This window comes from Rhinolophus sinicus, linkage group LG10, assembly GCF_036562045.2.
Source record: "Rhinolophus sinicus isolate RSC01 linkage group LG10, ASM3656204v1, whole genome shotgun sequence".
NCBI lineage: Eukaryota > Metazoa > Chordata > Mammalia > Chiroptera > Rhinolophidae > Rhinolophus > Rhinolophus sinicus.
In genome coordinates, this window is record NC_133759.1 from 69,631,407 (window position 1) to 69,652,491 (window position 21,085).

A 21,085-nucleotide genomic window follows, 5' to 3' on the forward strand; every position below is an offset into this window, starting at 1 on the left:
GAGGAAGGGGCCAAGAGCCAAGGAACACGAGTGCCCTCTAGAAGCTGGAAAAAGACTCTAATAAAGTGTCCATCTTGTCTACATTCTTAAGTTTATAGGCTTAGTGGCCTAAAACAACACAAATTCATTCTCTTTCCATTCAGGAGGTCAGCCCTTCTTTGTTCTGTTTTGCGGATTGCTTTGTTTGAGCCTGGCATATAGGAAGCAGTTATATTATTATTCTTATCGCTATTGCTGTAGCCGAGCTTGCCCACGAGGACAGTGAAGGCTTGCTGCTGCCCTCTGCCTGTTTCTCTGGAGCTAGGAGGCAACACAGGTCTTGCCTTGAACCCAAAGTGCACAGAGAAGAGCTGAGGAACTTTTGGTGCCGTCTGCCAGGTCTAGGAAGTGCTGGTGTCATGAGGTCACAAGCGCCCAAAGCAACTCAGCACCATGAAACTCTGACCCAGTAAGAGACCTCCCAGGAATCTAACCTAAAGCAATAATCCAAGAAAGAAAAATGACACATACATCCAGGTAAACGCTCATTATCGTGTTAATTATCGCACAAGAGGAAACAGCACCATCTGTTTTTACATATTGCTACACTTTTCATAACGATCACCTTGATGGCTGTAAAACATTCCACTGAGCGGAGCACATATGACGGACCCAGGCCCTGAAGAGTGCGCAGCACAGGACCCAGGAGGTGCCCAGGACGCGCAGCCTCATGGCTCGTGCCACAGAGGAGAGCGTGCTGCTCCCCGACCAGCGGCCTGCGAGGCACTGCGCCAGTCTTCCAGCGGACGTGTTGCGGGGACACCCTGACTCATATGAATACACCGCAGTGTAAATTGCGAGGAATGGAATAGCTGGGTCAAAAGGTGTGCATTTTTAAGTCAGGTTAGTTTTATAATAGAAACATGGCTCCAACTCTCCTATCACGTCCAGCGTCTTGCTCCACCAGCCAAGGAGCTGGCGGGCAGCTTTGTACCTCTATGCGAGCTCTCAGGCCCTCTGGGGGAGTGGGAGTCCCAGAGGCTGGCCAGGACAGACAGGGCCTGCGTGGGCAAGGCACTTCCTGCCCCTTTCCACACCAGGAGAATGGCATGGACATTTGGCTTCCACCTCTGTGAAATGGGGATAAGACTGCCATCATCTTGTCTGAAGGTGAAATAAGCGGACATGTGTAAACACGGCCCACCCAGAGAAGCGCAGGTGAACCTTACGTGTATCTTGCCCTTGACGAAGGTGGTGATATCTTCCTCACTGTCGAAGACGGACAGAGTCTGGAGTAAGTTGTTTTCCAGCCATTCCCAGTGTTTTGTAATCTCTTTGCGGGAAGAACCTAGGGGAGGTTTGGTGGAGTAAAGAAAAGGAAAATCACACAATTACCAGGCCTTAACCCTGAACTCAAAGAAGAGTGATTACATGGGTGACCTAATTTGCTATGTCCAAGTAACTACAATCTTTAAGGTGCTTACTGTTTTCCTTCTTAAGCTTTACATATATGTATATTACAGAAGTCATACACGGTCCTATAAAAATGAAAAATAAAAGAATTCAGGCAGACTTGCAGAGGGTTACACGGGAAATAAATCCTCTTTACCCTAATGCTGAGTAAGAATGACCACCAGTTTCCTATGTGTCACGCCAGAAATGGTCTATACAAGTTTGCTGACTTACAAAGATTTTTCTTCGAGCTAAAAGGACATAATGTGGTCTTCGATACACAGGTGACTCACTAGACACAGTCAGATTGGGTGTAAGTGACAGGAGTCCACAGATGGTAGCTGGAGCTTCCTGTAGGACCCCTCGCCCTGGTGGTCCTGGCCCCTGGCTGCCGGTTCCCTGGGCAGGGCAGGCCGGGCAAGGGGCTCCCACCCCCTCTGGAGTCAGATGCACCCACCCAGGCCTTTGCAGGCAGTGCTCCTTCCTTTTCCGGCTCACATCACCGCCCTGCTCTTGTCTCCTCTGGGAAGCCCTGTCTGACCCCTTCAGCTTCTGGCAGGCCCCCAGTGTCTGCCTGCCTATGAGGTGGTTCTCCCTTCCTCAGGGAGGGGCTCTGGAGGGTACTGAAGGCCCAGTGCAAGTGGAAAAACAGAGAAGGCAGCCCAATGCCATTCCCAAAGGGCAGAGCAGCTGTGCAGTCGGCTCCCAGCAGGGAACTGGGCAAAGGCGTCCCAGGAGGAGAAGCAAAGGGATGTTGGAAGTGTCAGCCTGGCCTGGTTTCCCTGCCCCCAGCACCCCATTTCTGGGGGTTTTGCATGTGCCAGACATGGGGTTTGCACTCAAGAATTGCTTTCTGAATCAATCAATGCAAGAATAAGAAGAGGTGTGAAAGCCCGGCATTCCCTTGGCTATCCTGCACGGGACAGTAGATGGATCATGAGCACCCCGATGGCCCAGTTGATCCCGTAACCCCGGGAAGGCCCACACACTTGGCATGGAGGAGCCTCAGCAAAGCCACAGTCCAGCACGGCTGTGGACCAGGCATGTTTGCTGAGTACCTGATCCCGGGCACCCCCCCTTCCCTACCTGGAAATACTCTTCCACCAGCTGAAAACTCAACACTGACCCCGCCCTGGGCCTGGCTGACCCAGACCCAGACACCTGCTCATTGCTCTGTCACATGTTACAGCCTAGCTGTCTTGGTTGGGGTTGATGCTCGTTTCTTTACATTCATGGCAGCAGCTCAGCACCCTAGCAAGCAGTTCTCAGGAAGGACCTTCTCCATGGGCCTGCACGAGGACACCCACGTGAAAGCAATTAAATCTGGGCTTATACAATTCACAGTGAGCCACAACAGGCAAGCAAAACTACTCTGGACCAGTCATACATTACTGTTTTTCGCTTTTTTTCTTTGCATGTTTATTACAGTCTCCTTCCCTGGTCTGGTTAGTAGGGGAAGGGAGTTCTTTCTCTTTTTGCCAAGACCCACATTTGAAGTTAAATTTGCACGTGATGCAACTCTATTGTATCACTCCCTTTTACACACATGTTCTTGGCAGCCTAAAACAGAAGAGATCTAATCTACACTGCGTGTAGTTATAAATGTTTACATGTATACATTTAAAAGAATTATTCGATAAAAGTAACAATCTTCATTTAGTACTAAGTAAACACTTCAATTATGCCACCTCCATGCTGGGTACTGGGAATAAAAAGAATATAAAAGCTAATTAAATTAATCACTGCCACTTGTTTTCAGAAGCTTTTGTGGATTATTTTATTTAATTCTTAAAGCACCTTGGACACAGGTACCATTATTTTCACTTTATAGCAGGGGTGTCAAAACTGCGGCCTGCGGGCCAACTGCGGTCCGCAATCCATTGTTAATTGGCCCGCAGCAAATTCCAAAAATGTATTTAGTTTACTTAAATAAACCAGGTGAGGCAATACGTACTTCGCCTCGAGTGAGTGGCCCGGCTGTTTGTGTATTTTACCATATAAGGCTCTTGGTAAAAAATATTGAAAAAAGTTTTGACACCCCTGCTTTATAGGATGAAACTGAGGCACAGAGAGGTTAAATTGCCCAAGGTCACAGAGCTGGGAAGTGACCAAACCATAATCCTAACCCAGGCTGCCCAGCTGCAGAGCTACCCTCACCCTCAGGGAGCTGCCAGTCTGGCAGGCGAGCCGGCAAGTCCTAAGGAGCAAGAAGGAAGGGTGGGTGTTCGGGCCTGGGGACTCTGGGAAGGTTCTCCACAGGAGGTGACATCAGAGAGGGAGAAGGAAGTCAGGTGGACGTGGGGGGATGCGGTGGAGGTGGGAACTTCAGGCCCTGTCAGTGTCCTGACTGGCTGAAGGCCACATGTGAGCTGAAGAGAGGAGGACAGAAATGGAGGCAGGCAGATGCTGGAAGTCCTTCAGTGGCCAGCTGAGATGCCAGCAGGACCATGTCTGGTTTTGGAGAACTGAGGGGGCGAGGGTGAGTGTAGAGGAGGAGGCATGGCAGACGCCAGGGTAGGGACAGGGGGCGAGTAGGAGTGGAGCAGGTCAGTGTGTGGCCTGAGGCTAAGGGCCGGGGTCCCCCAGCGCCAGGCCCCGCTGCCTCCAAAGGGGTTCCCGCACAGCACGGCCACACCCTCTCTACCCACAGAGAGGTGGGTTTCACTGCCACTGCCCCCTGACCATCTACTCCCCAACGAAGAACACTGCTGAGACAGAGATGAAAATCTCAAGGGCCCATTAAGAGCTAAGCATCTCCTCATGGCCCAGGTACACACAAACCATCCTGGGTCCCACTCAGGGACAGCCCCCACCCCACAGGAAGCCCCTCTCCCCTGTGGGCAAACCAGCCTCCCAGTGCCCCACTCAGGCTCTGGGACCAGGGCAGCAGGGGTCCTACTGGCCATCCAGCTTGGCCCTGGACAAACTCAGCTTTCTGAGCCTTTATTCGTTTACACAAACGGGCAGGACACCTCTGTTCGGGTCCTGGCAAGGGCTGTGCTGGCTGCTGCCCATCCTATGACTTCAGCTCTGACCCCTCCTCTCCTGAAGCTGGGGTCCAGCTGTGAGTACTCTCGTCCTCTCTTCTCAAGTCCCCAAGGAAAACCATTATCCTGGGGAACAACGATACTGTAGCTTCTAGCATGTAGAGGTATTCAGCATAGGGGCATAGGGGCGTGAGCAGGTGCTCTGGGTTTGAACTACCGTTCTGTGTGACCTTGGGCAAGTTACTTAACTCTTCTAGGCTACACTTTGCTTACTTTCAAAAGAGGGGAAACCAAAGTTCTGCTTTCTGGAGTTGTTGGGAGGTTATGACTGTTTTATCCGAGTGACCTCAGCCAGATGCCCAGTGGAAGGGGACTTCCTCCCAGATCCTCAGAAAGGGGTGTGTGTTTCCTCCTGGGAGGACAGTTGCAGCTGATTCTCCTTGTTCACAGTAGTTATGTCCCAGAGAATCTCCTAGAATACTGATTTCGTCAAGACTGCTCCCAGGGGAGCAGCAGGGCTAAGTTCCTTAGAGCCTCTGGTCAAATTTTCATTAAAGATCAATATCAAATTTTGTTTTATGCATCTTTCTGTTTAAAGGCACCTTATTAATATAAGTTAATTACCTAACCGTGAACTCGCGGCCAGCACACTGTCACCCGGGCCTGAAGAAAGCTCAGACAGCATGTACTGATTCCACAGGGACACTACCCAGCGCTGCCGCACTAGCTGGGGACACTTTAAACAACAAACTATCAAGAAAAAACAACGGGAAAAACATGGCACTTAGGGCACGAAAAGGACACTTACTTACGGTTTGAGATGACAGAAGAAGTCAGAGGGGCACCTTACTCCAACTCAGCTGGGAACCTGCTCTATATGTGCTCAGTCCCACAAATGCCCATAAATGACTCAGGACACTGCTGGGCTCGGGGCCAGCTGAGCTGCCTTCCTAAGCGGGACACTGGCCTGCGCTGTGCTGAGGGGCACTGCTGGGCTCTCAGGGGGCAAGAGCCAGCCTAGGGACTTGGGCTGCGTCCCCACCCTCCCGGCCCCCCTCAGGGCAGGCCCTGTGCACCCCTCAGGATCTAGGGCACCTACCACTCGCCACCGTCCAGTAGATCTGCGAGTCTTGGGTCTGGTGCAGGATCCGGTAAGGGGCCACGCGGGCACTGGAGTCCAGCACCACGTCCAGGGTGCCCACAAGAAGACCTGGGAGCAGGGAGAGAGGTGAAGGGTAAGGGAGGGCAGCACTGAGAGCTGAGCCTGGCGGCCAGGGCGGGGCCCAGGGGGAAAAACACCTGCAGCACCTTCTTCCATCAAATGGCTGCTTTTTCCTCAAAGGCAGCTGGTATCTGATCCCTATCACAAAATTCCCTCCCACTTCTTCCGGGAAGATGCTGCTTATCCTCCTGACGGAAGCAGGGGCACAAGGTTTCTAAAGCCCAAAGCTTAAACAATCTGGAGGGCACTCTTGAAGAAAAACACAAAATTAGGTTTGAAAACAAGTATTTCTCTAGACTGAGAAAGTAAAAGTTACAAATTAAAAACAATACCACAAACATCACAAAATCCAGAAAAATTATACAATGTGTTTCATTAACTGCCAGACACATCTCTTCAGATAAGTTTCTCCCTTCCCCACGGGCATTCGTGGCTGTGTATTCTGATGGCTTTTTTCATAAGATAGTAATTTCGTAACATCATTTTCCATATACACAACAGGAAGATAATGTAGTATGAAAAGTTTAAGGAAGTTCTTTGCAGCTTCGAAAGTCATGACTGAAAAGGACGTGCAAATTTTTAGAAGTGTCCAATTTGAGAAAACAGTAATGCAGTTTTTTTTCCATCTTTCTGAAGCATTTTAGGGCATTTCAAGTTTTTCTTCTTATCATGTACACCCTTTGTTAATGTCACAATTTCTCCGACAAATCAGAGGAAATGTCTGACTTGATTCATTCCTCTTCATTAACTGAATTATCAAGCTATCTAAAAACTTGTTTATTGTTCCTATTCAAAATTTATTTTTTCCTTTTAGTGAAGTGCTGCTTTTGGTATGGTCTCAAAATATTTTGTTACCCTTTTCCTGTTGATGTTAGAGTCATTTCTATTAATTTTATTACTCAAGCTTCAACATTTTTGTTTCATATTCCATTTTAATCATTTTCCCCCCTCCAGTCTTTAATAAACGATCAATTACAAAAAAAAAGGAAAAAAAAAAAAGGTACTCTTCACATATGTCCAAGTCAGGAGTTTGCAACTTCTCACTTGTTTTATTGAAATTTTCTAAAATGCCTTTTTAAATTGCAGTTAAAGTAGCATATTCAAGCTTTATCAGTATTCGGAATAAACGTTTTTTCATGATTTCTGTTGGAGTTTTTCTGGTCTTGGAAATTTAATTTTCATCCTTACACTGTTGAATTATGAGAATTATGAATTATGAGACCTGAAAGCTTTGTAATGGATGGACCATCTCATCACACTCAGACTCTTCAGTGAGGATTACAGGTTGGCATCTGTTTATAAAAGACAGCTGGAATGAAACCACGTCACTAACTGTTCCTTTCCTCGGGAGATGGTCAGGAGACCATGATGTCTATGATGGCACAGGGAAGGCCATGGCAGAGGCAATGGCAGGGCTCACGAAACCTAGCTGGAGTGAGTTCAAGAAATGGTTTCCTGGGGGATATGGAGAGATGAGTGAGGTGGAAAGGGCCTTCTCTGTGCAGGACGGGGGAGATGGTCCCACTTGCTGAGACCATCTACGGAAACAGTACAGAACAAGCACTCAAAGCAGCCGATCTGACACACTGGCACCCTGGTGCAACAGAAGGTACTGGGCACCTGCACCTCAATTTCCAACACGGGCTTGCAGTAGCTTCCAAGGGTGAGCACTGATCAGCCTCTCCAGAGGGGCTTCTGTTTCATCTCTACTGAGCAGCCTGCCTGGTTAGGAGGCCAGTCTAACACTGGCTCCGGTGATTCTCCAGGCTGTTGGGAGGGAGCCCAAGGCACTGAAGGGAACACAGTCTTCTTGGGACCAGTATAGCCTCTTCCACACTAGGAGGTGCGGCCCAGCAGAGGCTGGCAGTGGTGGTCTCCCATGGGAAGCCTCTGCATTTTGTGGGACTATATTAGCTGCTCATGTTTAAAATCAGGATGTTTCATGGAAAATTCTCTTGATAAATGGGAAAATCTGGCAAGATTGAGCCCAAAGTCCTGCATGGCAATAGCCACCAGAGGGGCACAGGCACTGGTCCAGCCCTGAGCTTGACCCAGCTCTGCTCTGGTAGTTCCTGTGCAGGCCCTGAAGCACCAGGGGCCTCAGACACCTGCAGAGGCAATGCCCAGGGGACATTCCTTGGATCTCACAGTCCACACAACCCCAGGAGGGGCCTGTTCAGTCTCGTCCTGGGTGAGTGGTGATGCCCATACAGGCACAGAGGCATATCGTGATTAGCTCAGCAGGACACTGTATACTGGTCATTTGTCAAAGCCTTGGTCTGCAGCTCCAATGGCGCCTTCTCCAAAGGGCAGGAGAAGATGGAAGGATTGGGGCCAAGGCCAGTCTGCAGCTCGGGGGAACTCTGATCTTGCTAAAAGGACAATTCTTTAGTGAGCTGGTAATAAAGGAGGCAAAAGGAAAGGTGGACTGTATCTCTTGTCCACTCAGAGGCCCTTGTGGAAACTGAGGCCGAGGAAGAGGCCCAGGAGATCTCGCTGACTTTCAGCTGTGAAATCCACTCCAGGAAGCTGCACACGCATCGGCTCAGCCCCGGGAAGCTCACGGTCCCCAAGTCCGCGCAGAGGCCGCTGCCAGCCTTCCAAGGGTTGGCCGAAGTCTCTTGATCAGCCTCCCAATGCCAGCCCATGTCTTCCTCCAGTCCCCTCCCCGTCCTCATCGGCGCGCCGCCCAGATCTCTGTCCTCGCCTCCCGCCCTTGCCCGGTCCCTGCCTCGCGCCGCCAGGTCTCCGTACTCACCTCCGCCCCCTGCCCGGTTCCTACCCCACGACCCGGGGCCTCTTCCACACCTTCCACCTCCAGCCCGGCCCCCATCACCCAGCCCCGCCAGGCCCGGCCTCGCGACCCCATCCCGTGCCGCGCGCGCTGACGTGCGCGTCCGCGTCGACGCACCGAGGACAGACCCATCCGGGCGAGTCGTTCGGCCCCGCCACCGGCGCGCCCTTCCCGCCCGGCCGCCGTGAGCTTCTCACCCGTAAGGCCGCCGCCCTGCCCGTGGCCCCGGCGCCGCTGCAGCACAAAGAAGGGGTTCGCTCGTTCTGTCACCCACAGCGCGTTGGCCACCAGCACCTCCTCTGGGGCCAGCCACATCGTAGGGCCGCTCGTACCGGGCCCTGCCGGTCAGGCGGAAACGCCGCCGCTGTCGCCGCGCCTGGGCCGAGCGAGAGGGAGGAGCGGGAGGTGGGCCGAGCGGGCGGCGCCCCCTGGCGGGAGGCCGGACCACCGGGCGCCGGCTCCCCGCCGGCCGCGCGCGGCTCGCCCAGCCGGCCCCGCCCACGCCGGCCCCGCCCCCACGCCGGCCCCGCCCCCACGCCGGCCTGCCCCGCGGTGTCCGCCTGCCTTTCGCCCTCGCCGCCGCAGGCCACAGCTCTGCAGCTTCACTCAGGAGGAACGGCCCAGCCCCGGGCCATGGGCTCTGCTCGGAATGGCAGAGTCCACAGACCAGGGGAACTGGTTGTGCAGAGCACGGCCCCTGGCGTCTTGTGAAAACCTGTCCAGGGTTCGGGGGCGGGGCAATGTAAAGAAATAGCGTTTGGAAGTACACTTTTGCTTATGCTGCAGTGCGACCAGCGTGAACATTGCAAAGGGCGGCTGGAAAAGGGCTAGACGATAGTGATAATTCTCAGAATTTTGGCACTCAGGCCTAAGACTAGGAGGAGCTCCAGGAGCGACGTTGTCAGGAACCCCCGATACTGGCGGGATCCTCAGAAATCAGTGCAGTCCCCACCAGAGAGATGGGGACACTAAGGCTGGGTGGCTGTGAGGCCAGCAGAAGTTTCTTGCACTGGTATCGGGCGGACAGCCACACGGGGCTGCGTTGCCAGTCCCTGCTCTCCCAGTGCTGGCCTGTAGGGGTCGACCCTTCACAGCCCAAACACTGACCGTTTTGAGTGAAAGGGGCAGCTGGTAACTCCGTCTGGGACAATAGGCGTGAACGCAGAATGTCCAGGGCCAGTTGGGACGCGGGGTCACCCGCTGGCCTGAGCCTGCCAGGATCTGGCAGGAGGGCAGAGGGAAGGGACACTTTAGAATCACCCCAGGAGGCTTACGCTGGTTTCAAATTGGGTTTTTGTCACTGGCATTCAAGAATCGACTATGATAGATTTAGATACGAATAGGCGGTTTCAAGGTTGGTAGCCAGAGTGATCATAGGTCTTCTGAAATGTTGCTTGAGAGAATCAACTTTCAAGATGCAGAGGCTGGTTTTCTCTAAACCTTGGAAGCTTAAACTGATAACGTGTTCTTGTGCTGTCAAGAATTTGGTTTCTTCACTCCAGTGATTCTCAAACTTGAGCTGCATCAGAATCACCTGCAGGGCTGGTTAAAATACAGATCGCTGGGCCCCACATCAGAGTATCTGTATTTCTAACAAGTTTCAAGGTGATGCTACTGCTGCTGCTGCTGGAAACCACCTTTTCAGAATATTCTTTATAAGATGGAAAAGGACAAACATTTTTTAATGTCACTTTAAAAAAAACTTTTTTTACTGGGGAATATTGGGGAACAGTGTGTTTTTCCAGGGCCCATCAAGTCATCCAGCTCCAAGTCAAGTCATTGTTTTCAATCTAGTTGATTTGTGGAGGGCGTAGCTCCCTGGCCCATGTGGGAATCTAACCGGGACCTGAGTGTTTTGTGCACTGTGCTCTAACCAACTGAGCCAACCGGCCACCCCAGGACAAACATTTATTGAGCACTGAGGATGTGCTAAGCCTACTTCGTTTTTCTTTTATTTTCTAAGACATAATTCACATTCTGTAAGATTCACCCTTTTAAAGTACACAATTTAGTGACTATTAGTATGTTCACAAAGTTGTGCAACCATCACCACTAATTCCAGAGCATTTTTATCACTCCAGAAGAGAAACCTCTTACCCATTAGCGGTCACTCCCCATTCCTATTCCCCATCCCCTTCCACCCGGGCAACCAAAATCTGTTTCTGTCCCTATAGATTTGCCCATTCTGGACATTTCATGTGAATGAAATTGTACAATATGTGGCCTTTGTGTCTGGCTTCCATTGCTTACCATAACCTGTTCAAGGTTCATCCATGCATGTATCAGGGCTTCATTCCTTTTTTATGGTTCAATAATATTCCATTGTATGGATATGTGACATTTTGTTGATCCATTCATCAGGTGGTGGACAACTACATTGTTTCTCCTTTTTAGCTGTTACGAATAATGCTGCTATGAACATCTGCGGACATGTTTTGTGTGGGCATGTTTTCTGTTCTGTTGGGCAGGTGGAATTGGTCAGTCATATGGTAAAGCTATGTTTATCTTTTTAGGGAATTGTCAAACTTTTCTGAAGCAGCCACACCATTTCACATTCCCATTAGTGGTGTGTGAGGGTTGCAGTTTCCCCTTATTTCATCAACATTTATTATTTTCTTTTTTATTATGGCCATCCTAGTGGGTGTGAAGTGATACCTCATGTGGTTTGGATTTGCAATTCCCTAGTGACTTATGATATGGAACATCTTTTCATGTGCTTGATGGTCGTTTGTATGTCTTTATTGGAAAAATATCTATTCATATCCTTTGTCCGTTTTGAAATTGGGTTATTTTTAGTGTTGCACTGTAAGAGTTATTTATATATTCTGGATACTAGACTTACATTTTAAATCTAATCCCCACATGTTAACCCCAAGAGGTATAGATATTTTATGATCCCTATTTTAGAGACAATAAAACTGAAATCCAGACAGATGAAATGATCTGCCCAGTTCACACTAGTACATGGCAGAGGTGGTACTGACGTGCAGACCTTTCTGGCTCCAGCTCTTTCCCCCTGTATTGGATACCTGCTGCTTTGCCCCAGCACCCACTTCTCATGATGCAGCATCATGAGTTTGCTGTGGGAAAGCAGACCTTAGAAGTCTCAGCTCTTGTTTTTCAGGTGAAGCTGAGGGCATTCCTGGGCTGCAGAAGTGAACCCTTGCTGGCCGTGGCCATTGGCACATTCTGTCTCTGTTACCACAGGGGCTGGCTTAGTGATGGCCATGTGCCTCCCACCAAGCCAGTCAGGGTGGAGGAGATGTCATCCTGGTCTGGGTTACCTCCTGGGGAAGCTAGCTCTGGTGCTGATGGGGCCACCACCACCTGAGCCTGGGCCTGGAGTTTATGTGGAGGAAGCAAAGCTAGTGATGTGTCCTGGTATGAGTGTTTGAGGACCAAACCACGCCATGCCTGAAACAAGCATACCCTGATGTTTCAGCTTTTGTGAGCCACTGTGTCCCCCTTTTACTTAAGCCATTTTGGGTTGGGGTTTCTGTCACTTGCAACCCAAAGAGTCCTCATTGATGCAGGTTACCATCAACAGTACTCCGTGTGCCCAGAGCAGCTTTTTCAACAGGTTTTTATTGAAATGGTTATATTGGCAAATCCCGCACATACAGGTATACACTATCGGCACATAGGTATACACCATATAATTTCACTACTTAATTATACTTACATCAACCACATGGACCTCAGAGTTGTGCTGCCCAGAGCATTTGAAAGGGCTTATACTTGCAGGTGTCTGTGTTGTAGACAAGGAAACTCCCCCTACAGTGAGTCCCCAAATTAAGCTAATGATCAGTTTTGTTTCTTGGATATTTGACGTTTGTTCTTTCTGGCACAAGCTAGCCAATGGTGAATTAAAATTCAAGTGCATAGTTTCCGTTTCATAGCTCAAGGTGGAAGATAAGTCATTCGCCACATTGAGGTTTATTCAAGCCTCCTCTGCCCCAAATCACCTGTGTGTAGTTAGAAAAATAGTTTATACCTCATCCTCAGAGATGTTGTGCATAGTTAGCAGGAACTCAGAGTAAGAGGGGCTCTTGGGATGACTCAGATACGAAAGGGACCACTTTAGTATTTGATATGAGTACAAAAGCTACTGACGGTCAGAAACCATTGTGACGTTGTGGCCTAGGATTTGGACCCCCTCCTCTTATACAGGAACAGGCTTGTTCTATTAGGGAGAGTGTTCCCCAGACCCAAATAGCATTTCCAGCTTGGGGTCTCTTCCTGTTTCTGCAATCACACTGGTCAGTGTCCTCAGACAGAGCCATTGTCACTTGGGAGTAGACACTGCTTCCCATTCTCAGCTAAGGCACCAGAGTCCGGCCCCAAGTATGGGCGAAGGGCACTGTGCCTCAGCTGGGTCAGCAGCCAGGTATGGGCTGCCAGGGGACAAAGTGCCCTCTCTGCTTCTCTCCAGGATGGCATGTGTCATCTCAGGCTGTCCAGCCTGGGACCCTGGCACCGGCCACACCTGGTGACCCGGTCCTCATGGCATGCCGGCCGTCAGTAGGTAGTCAGCCTTTCTGCTTGGGAACAGCTTACTCACCTAAGGCCGCGATGTTACAGTCTGCCCACCCTACCCCCACTGGAGGCTCAGTACCTCTAGTCACTAGAAAAGTCCTTTACTGTCACTTAGCATAAATATACTTGGATTTAGTTGTGGATGAAGGATAATTCTGTAAGCCAATTAGAATTCACTTTGTGTTGGGTTAAATTTGTAAAAACTATCTCAGAACAATCATCTGTAACTCTTGATAGTCACCGGTAACTGCAGAGATTGATTGCTGGCGAGCAGGGATGAGAATGACTGAGGAGGGTGAGGAGCTGAGAAAGGCGTCAGCGTCGTCAGGCGAGCAGCAGTGGCCTGGTGAGCATTGAGCTGTTTCAGCCCAGCATTAAACAGACCGAGGACCTTGGGAGCTATGTCCCAGGGGATGAAGGGTCCACTGCAGCTGAGAAAAGGATGCTCATGACATCCTCCAGCTCTCGGCTTGTCCACAGAAGAAAAGCTGCAGTTTCTGAAGGCGCTTCCTGCTGAGCTGGACCGCTACCTCAGCTTGAGTATGCACACGCTGGCAGCCTCCTGGCACAGCAGTGCCTTCCCAGGCCTGCTACTCCTGAGAAAGTCAGTCCCTTCAGGCAGCCGAAGCAGGTCTGCACGACCCCAAACCTGCATCTTTCAGTGGGAGAAACTAGGCGAGCCCAGGACGGAAAGCTCCAGCAGCACTAATCCGCCTCTAAGTTCAATACTCAGGTTGCACGAAGTTCAAAGTTTTTAAGTTTTTTGTTTGTCATAAAGTATCTTCCTTCTTCCCCAAGTCATATGGAAGAAAACAGAAAAGGTGGCTTGAGCTATGGTGAACTGCAAGAGGGAAAACCCCAGATGAGTTCTAGGTTATGGACTGGGGACCCCCACAGGGCCTTGTGGGAGCATGAGAGCCAAATCTTGGGCGCAGATGTGTCATCCTCTTAGCAGCCGAGGCTGGTGGTACCCCTTCCTCTCCATGGTCCTTGAAGGCTGATGGGATGCAGCGCTGGAGAACGTGGGTGACTGCTTTCATCCCATGTCTGTTGGGGACCAACCGATGTCTCTTATTCAAGGCTCAGTTTGTTGGGATCTTCTAGGACATTCCTAAGAAAGAGGGCAAACCTCCCAACTTGACCAACACCCCAGAAGAGCAGCATGGCCACAAGGGGGCTCCTGACCCCCACCTCAGCACCCCTCACCCAGACCTCAAGAGGTGGGTATGAGTTGGGGACCTGGGGCCCCAGCACAGCTGGGGGGGGGGCGGTCGGGGACATGGCCTCTGCAGGAGAAACCCTCCCCCCTGAGCGCAGGCTCATGGGCCTCGCTCTCATTGCTCTGGCTGCTGTTTCAGGAGACGGGAAGGAAAGCAGAATTCCATGCAGGCGCAACATAGGCAGCTGGCCTCCGCGTCCTTCTTTCTGTACGTTCTCTGATGTCATGATACCTAAAATGCATAAAATATTTCCAGTCCTACTGACAGGACCTCAACCACGTCCACGGATGTCATGTGAACACGTACACTCAACACTCATCCTTGGCCAGTGGGCTTTGGAACAATTTACCAACGAGGCGAAAAGAAATGGCAAAACTAGATGTACCTTACTTGTAACAACTGCTCTCAATAGGGAAGAGGCTGATTTTAAGTTGTGGGTGTCGTAATGGTCACCCTGTGATATGGTCCCTTACTCATGAGTTGAGTTGGGAGCAAATGCTGAGTTTAATCCCAAACTCCATTTCTGGGAGTGGGTGAGGACTGGCCAGCCTGCCTCGGGCATGGTGGTGAGGTGAAAAAGCCTTTCTTAAACAGCGCAATCACTCAGTGGTTTTTCTAAGTCACTTGCTGTTAGCAGCTCCTTCTGTTTATACCTAATGTCAGTCTCCTCAGGGCTTTATCCCAGGCCTGGCTCTCATGTTGCTGGGCAATTTAAGCCCTGCTCTGGCTCTGGCTTCCACCATCATCCAAACTAAGGGAACACCAAGCCTGGCTAGACACTCACTCCAGGAAAAAGAGGGAAGGGGGGGGGAGAGAGAGAGAGAGAGAGAGAGAAAGAGAGAGAAAGAAAGATTGGGGCACTTGAGGGACTGCCATTATGTGGAGGCTACTTTGGTTTGTCTAGGTGACATATACAGCTTCCCAGGAATCCTGATGCACAGAAAGGCTATGCCCAGATCATCCTTCCGTGACCAAATGTGTGCCTGAGACCCAGAGCTGCACCTCCATGCCCACCTCTCGAGGCCCTGCCAGCCCCACGATCTAAAGTGTCCCCACAAGGGCTGTCCCTGGATCCTACCACCCAGTCACAGAGACTGGCAACCTGACCTTTGGCTTCAATCTCCTGGCTCCCTCCTTTTCCACTTTCAGTCAGAGCCTGATCTTGGACCTAACTGTAATGTCCTCTGCTCTGCCTGGCCCCTAAGGCAGGCCCAGGCACGAGGCGTTGCAGTGTCTATCTGGCCCACCCCCACCCCAGCTCACTCTCTAAACAGAGATTTGGGTCCTCCCCACAGCAAAGTCTTTCCTGCCCAGCAAGTGACACCCAGACCCTTGCCAGTCTCATGCCCCCTTGGAGGTGCCGTGTTCCCAGCCACCTCAGGTCCCTCGTGGGCTCTGCACAGCTGCACTATGTCCCTCCATCTGCGCCCTGGGAAACCCCATCTTCATGACTCACCCTCATTTCATTTGGTCTCACGGCCCAGTTGGTTGTTAACGCGCCAGTTTTCTACAACAGCCAAAATCTTAGCGATCACTGGATTCATCTTCACTCTGAGCATACGCGTTTGGTACATAATGAGGACGTAAGAAAGGTCTGTTGACAAAGTTAGCTTTATAATCCTACCTTTTTCCTTCTAAATCCTAGTTACTGGAAATCAGTGTTTCTGTTTCATGCCATTTATGAGCAGCAACCACTTATGAAGGTGACCTGACATTAACTCCACTTCCTTGTTTTCCTGTATAGCAGAAGCACTGCCTAAATAATAAAGGTTAACAGCAAGATGACATTTTGATTTTTCTTCAATTAAAACCAGTTTCATTTAACATGTAGACCAAGGAAAGAACTGGATATGAGGGATAATAAAAATATGAGAACTTATAAAGCCCATAGGAAATATCAAGTTAGTTAATTTAGTAATCTTATTTTGTTTAAACCTTTTGCAACTGTGTCTTTTGGGCTGTTGCGTGCATTGGGGCAGCTGGCAGGCGCAGGCTTGGCCCAAGGTCCAAGCTGGTGTTCAGGGAAGTGCCTTGTGGATATTCTCTGAGCTAGGCCTGAGGAGGGGCAGGGAGATGGAGTCTTTCTTAAACAGTGAAGTTCACCAGACTTTGCAAGGTGTTTTGAACCACCTGGTGGTAGAGCTTCTCTTTCCCTGAGGGGGCAGAGGCAGGCAGCCCTGGGTGGAAATGCTGCCCGATAATACCACTACCACCACTGGGCAACTCTGCTGCAGACAGCATGGTTCTTTTCTGGCCAGCCGCCTCTCTACTCTCCCTAAGATAACAGGAAAGGAGAGCTGTGGGAAGTTCTTGCCTTAGGAAGTCTAAAATCACCAAATTGTAGGTATTTGCATTTTACCCATCACAGCCCAATTCCTGGCGGCTCCACGCCCCCTCCCCATGCATCCTGTGGTGTGTGCTGCGAGTTCTGCACCCAGCTCGGCCTGGGGATGGCCGCAGCCGGGCCGGGAGGAGAGGCTGGAGCCAGGCCCAGCTCGGAGCAGTCCACTGGAGGGACGGAGGGTCTGTGGTGTCAGTAGCTCGCTCCTCTGCCCCTTCCATTCTTCAAATAGTCCTCCCCATACCCCCCACAACGATCAAAGGTTATCATACATTTCCTGGGTAATAACCACTGTGGCTGTAAGACAGCTGAGATGCTCAGACATGGCGGAAAAAGCTCCTCTCTGCACGCCAATAAACTGCTCCCACACCTCGAGCTTCTCAAAGGCAGGGGTGCCCCTGTTGTGTCCTCACAAAGCTCATATGCAAGCAACCAGGATGTCCCGCCCCAGCAGGGTCCATGGGTGGCTTGGCAGGTGATTTTCCACCAGCACAGCTGCCAGCAAAGAGGCTGCTATGTGGGACAAATCATGGCACCCGCGCTATGCCCAAGGGATGTGACCTTCATGGAGACGTGATGGTCCCTCCTGACAAAGCAGGACATTCTGTAGCTGAGCAGGCAAATGGCCCCGATTTTCAGAAAAGGGTGTCGAGGTGAGATCTGAAGCACTATTCTGAGTGAATTCCCTACAAGAAATGTCTCCTTGATTAATCAACAGGGAATATGTGCCCTAGCTTTACCAGAAATTCAAATATTGTATCGGTAAGTGGACTTTTAGGGGCCGGAAATTTTAATTTCTTCTCAAGCCATGTCATTTCTTTTCAGTAAAGGAATGTCTCGAGTGAAATTTAATGTATATGCTTTTGTAAGACTGCGCAAATCAGAAGAAAATACTGCGCTGGGATCTGAGTTCTGGTCCAGGAAAGCCAGGTCGTGGTGGGGATAACATGGTCAAAACAGCTATCTCCCCTGGGGAAAGAGCCAAACCAAATACAAATGCAGGTGCATGTCTGGAACCCACAGCTGACAGGGTTTAACTTCCTTGACTCCACTGTCTCACCACAAAGCCAGTGGCAAACCTGCCTCTGAACAGTGCTCGCTTGAAACTGGCTTTATCAACAACCTTTTTTTATAGTCCAAAGACTATAAAAAGGAAACAAACAAAAGCCCTTGGTTAAAGGTAAAATAAAAGTTGCAAAGACTTTAAAAATCTGCACTGTTCCAGTCTCAGATAATTAAAAACAAAACCCTGCTGGTCACGCCCAGGCAATGGTCCTAAAGGCTGCCACCACCCTGGTCGTCTGAGGGTTTTTGTTCCGGGCACAACTGTGTCTGAGGCATCTGAGCAACACATCATGAGAAGAGACGCGGCTAAACAGGAGCCCGTGCATGTAGAGATACGGCACGTGCCCCCCTCAAACTTCTGTTCCACAGTCAGTAAAAACAGCAGCACAGGGGGTCCACGGGTCTGCATGGTTTTCTGCTGGGTCTGACTCTAGGCTCATGGAGGCTGAACTTCCACTCTCATAACAAGGACCTACGGGTCTGAGCACATTCACACCTCTGCGTGGCATGAGTCCACAGGAGAAACAGGCTGAGCTATGGTGCGTCCTTCACCAAAAAGGACGCCTAGATTTGTTTGATAAATTTGATCCTAGTGGTTCCGTGTCGAGATTACTCTTAAGACACACATTTCTAGGGATGTTAACCTGATGTCATCCCAGATGAGTGGGAAGAGCGCGTGTGTCTCGGATGTGCGCTGTGCTGGCCTCCGCGTCTTTTCTGGGAGCTCCTGTGACTTCCTCATGGTGATGCGCAGCTGGTGGGAGGGGACTGGGTTAGACCAGTGAAGACTGAAGAGGGTGCTTATCTGGTGTCTGAACAGCAAGGAGGAGGTTTGACTTTCTCAGGAAACCACTTAGAACCATTCTGACATTGACACCCACTGGCCATCACCCCAAGATCATTGCCAGGCTGGCCTCCCGGGAGCCACGTCCCCACACACCTTGGCAGTTGCCAAGCAGACAAATCCACAGGCCTCAGGGACAGGGCCTTCAGTGTTTTGGTGGTCACATAAGTACGTGTCACCTTATGTCATGCTCTACGACAATGTGGACTGCCCATCCTGCTCGATCTTCCTGCAGCCCCATTGCGGTGCTCTGGGTGGTCAGTCTCAGAGGAGGGACAAAAAGCGAGGCTTCCTCTCAGGAACCTTTAGGAAGAGGGCCTTTAACAGAAAGAATAAGAGACAGGAAAACACAGAGCGGGCCACGCAGCAGCAACTGCTGCCGTGTCAGTAAGAAGCACGCCTGCAGGCTTTAGTATGCGCAGTACGTGGGGGGTGCAAAGGTATTTAAAAACCCAATGTCACCCAGACAGCATGGGATTATTCAGAGACATGTTTGCGATGCAACATTAACCCCCGGCCCGCCTCTTCTCTGCAAACAGCCAAGGTTGTTGGGGCCCATGTACAGTGCCCAGCTTTGGGTGGGTTTCAGGGCCACCAGGTCATCTGGACAATAACGTTGTCCTCAAAGCCTCACCTTGGGGGAACACTGCATTTTAACCCTGTGCCCCAACCTGTGCTTGGAAAGCGCTGCCATTCTTCCAAAACGGACGCTGACAGAATACAAAATAAGAAAGGTGATCATAAATCAAATCACAAAAGAGGTGACCCCCAACAGCCCATTTAAAAATTCAGGTTTTGTTCTCCTCATACATGTCCAAAGAAGGTTCGAGTGTAGAGAATTCACTTTCATACACCAGGCTCCGAGGGGACAAAGAGCTTCGATGAAAGAAGTGACCACCTGGAAAAGGAAGAAGAAAACAGACTTAGTAGGTCATCAGGCTGACACTTTCCACGTGGCTTGAAGGAAAGAATGTGGATTGTCTTCAAATCATCACATTTCCTTAAATATGTGTCTATATTTTGGACTCTTATCATGAGAGAAATTACAAGAAGTCAGGCATTCCTCAATTTAACCAGACTTTAAATAAGTAAATTCCAATGTTCAGGTCCCCAAAAGACTAACCACTGGAGCTCTGCAAAGCAACAGCTGCCTGATGCTGTTAAAAAGCCTCCACTTACAAACTTGGAGACTTCTACCCAGGGACCTCCGAGCATGTGGCCCACGCCTGCCCCTCCCGTGTGAGCCCAGGGTGGAGGGTGCACAGAGCCCCTTCATCACTGGGCAAACTGCGGTTGTGACTTCAAGGCTCTGGTAGGGCACTAAAAAGGTTTTATTTATATTAAGGTTATATCATTATATTGTACATTTCCCTGATATTTGGCATCTTTTCATGTGCCTATTAATCAATTGTGTATTTTTGTAAAGCATTTTCTTCAAATCTTTTGCCTAAAAAACTGAGTTGTCTTCCTATTAATGATTACACACACACACACACACACACACACACACACACATTCTAGAAACAAGTCCTTTGTCAGACATATATATTTTGCAAATATTTTCTTGAGACAGTTAATCCCACATGTGTTAAGATCAGAAATCTGAGGTCCCCTTTCTCCGAGACAGCTGCTTTGAGGTGATTAGTGGCATATTTACCTCCATGTCTCTAAATAATATGCCTGTGCTGATCTTTCCTCTTTTTTTCAATCTTAAACTTTATCTATTGAATTCCCACTATGGAAGATGAGGACTTCCTCCCACCCCCATTTTCCTCTCTACCATATCCACCCATTTTCCATTGCCCCAATATAATTATATTTTGATAAGAAAATTCAGTGTTTACATTATTGATGCTCTTCAGAGCTAAGCCATGCTTGCATTTCCTTTTCTGAATGACTGTGTTTTGGTTTTTAGAGTTTTATTGAGGTATAGTTGACATACAACGAAATGCACGTATTTAAAGTGTATCATTTGATGAGTTTTGACCGACATACACACCCTGAAACCATCTCCAGAATCAAGACCGTGAACAGCTCCATCAGCTCCCAAGTTCCCTGGTGACTCTTGCAATTCTCCCCCTTCTTCCCACCCTACTCCCACGCCCAGGTAAATGCAGGTCAGTTTGCATCTTTCTAGAATTCTATGTAAGTGGACTCATATAGTAATTTATTGGCTCTTACAAATAAAGCTGCTGTGAATATGTGTGTACAAGTTTCAGTGTGGACTGTGCTTCCCCTTCTTTCGAGTGGATACCTAGGAGTGGAAAACTGCGTAGGTGTATGCTGACTTTTCTAAAATTGTTGAACCATTGAACCAGCAGTGTTTGAGAGTTCTAGTTCCTCAGCCTCCTCACCAACACTCAGACGGTCAGTCTTTTATATTTTAGCTATAGTAGGAGTACAGTAGTATCTTATTGTGGTTTTAATTTGCATTTTCCTGATATTTGGCATCTTTTCATGTGCCTATTAATTAATTGTGTATTTTTGTAAAGCATTTTCTTCAAATCTTTTGCCTAAAAAACTGAGTTGTCTTCCTATTAATGATTATACACACACACACACACACACACACACACACACATTCTAGAAACAAGTCCTTTGTCAGACATACATATTTTGCAAATATTTTCTCCCACTTTGTGGCC

At 49.6% G+C, this 21,085-nt stretch overlaps 2 protein-coding genes across 11 annotated transcripts in view; both read right to left on the reverse strand.

The window, feature by feature from the left end:
* Positions 1 to 8,923, reverse strand: part of TBC1D9B (TBC1 domain family member 9B) — a 38,668-nt gene extending 29,745 nt beyond the window's left edge. For 8 of the 9 annotated variants that reach the window (XR_012489745.1, XM_074313337.1, XM_019716945.2 and 5 more), the window contains exons 1-3: positions 8,632 to 8,923; positions 5,518 to 5,628; positions 1,209 to 1,327 (exon numbers count right to left, since the gene is read on the reverse strand). Coding sequence is in view for 8 of the 9 variants with exons in the window: in XM_074313337.1 (XP_074169438.1) it covers positions 1,209 to 1,327; positions 5,518 to 5,628; positions 8,632 to 8,749 (348 nt within the window). In the remaining variant the exon portion in view is untranslated. The remainder of the gene's footprint in view (positions 1 to 1,208; positions 1,328 to 5,517; positions 5,629 to 8,631) is intronic. The other variant, XM_019716944.2, reaches the window with a different exon arrangement.
* Positions 8,924 to 12,000: 3,077 nt separating this feature from the next.
* Positions 12,001 to 21,085, reverse strand: part of RNF130 (ring finger protein 130) — a 116,793-nt gene continuing 107,708 nt past the window's right edge. The window contains exons 8-9 of one of the 2 annotated variants that reach the window (XM_074313339.1): positions 19,251 to 19,338; positions 12,001 to 19,150 (exon numbers count right to left, since the gene is read on the reverse strand). In XM_074313339.1, coding sequence (XP_074169440.1) covers positions 19,063 to 19,150; positions 19,251 to 19,338 — 176 coding nt within the window. In that variant the 3' untranslated portion in view covers positions 12,001 to 19,062. Of the gene's footprint in view, positions 19,339 to 21,085 lie in introns of both variants that reach the window. The other variant, XM_074313340.1, reaches the window with a different exon arrangement.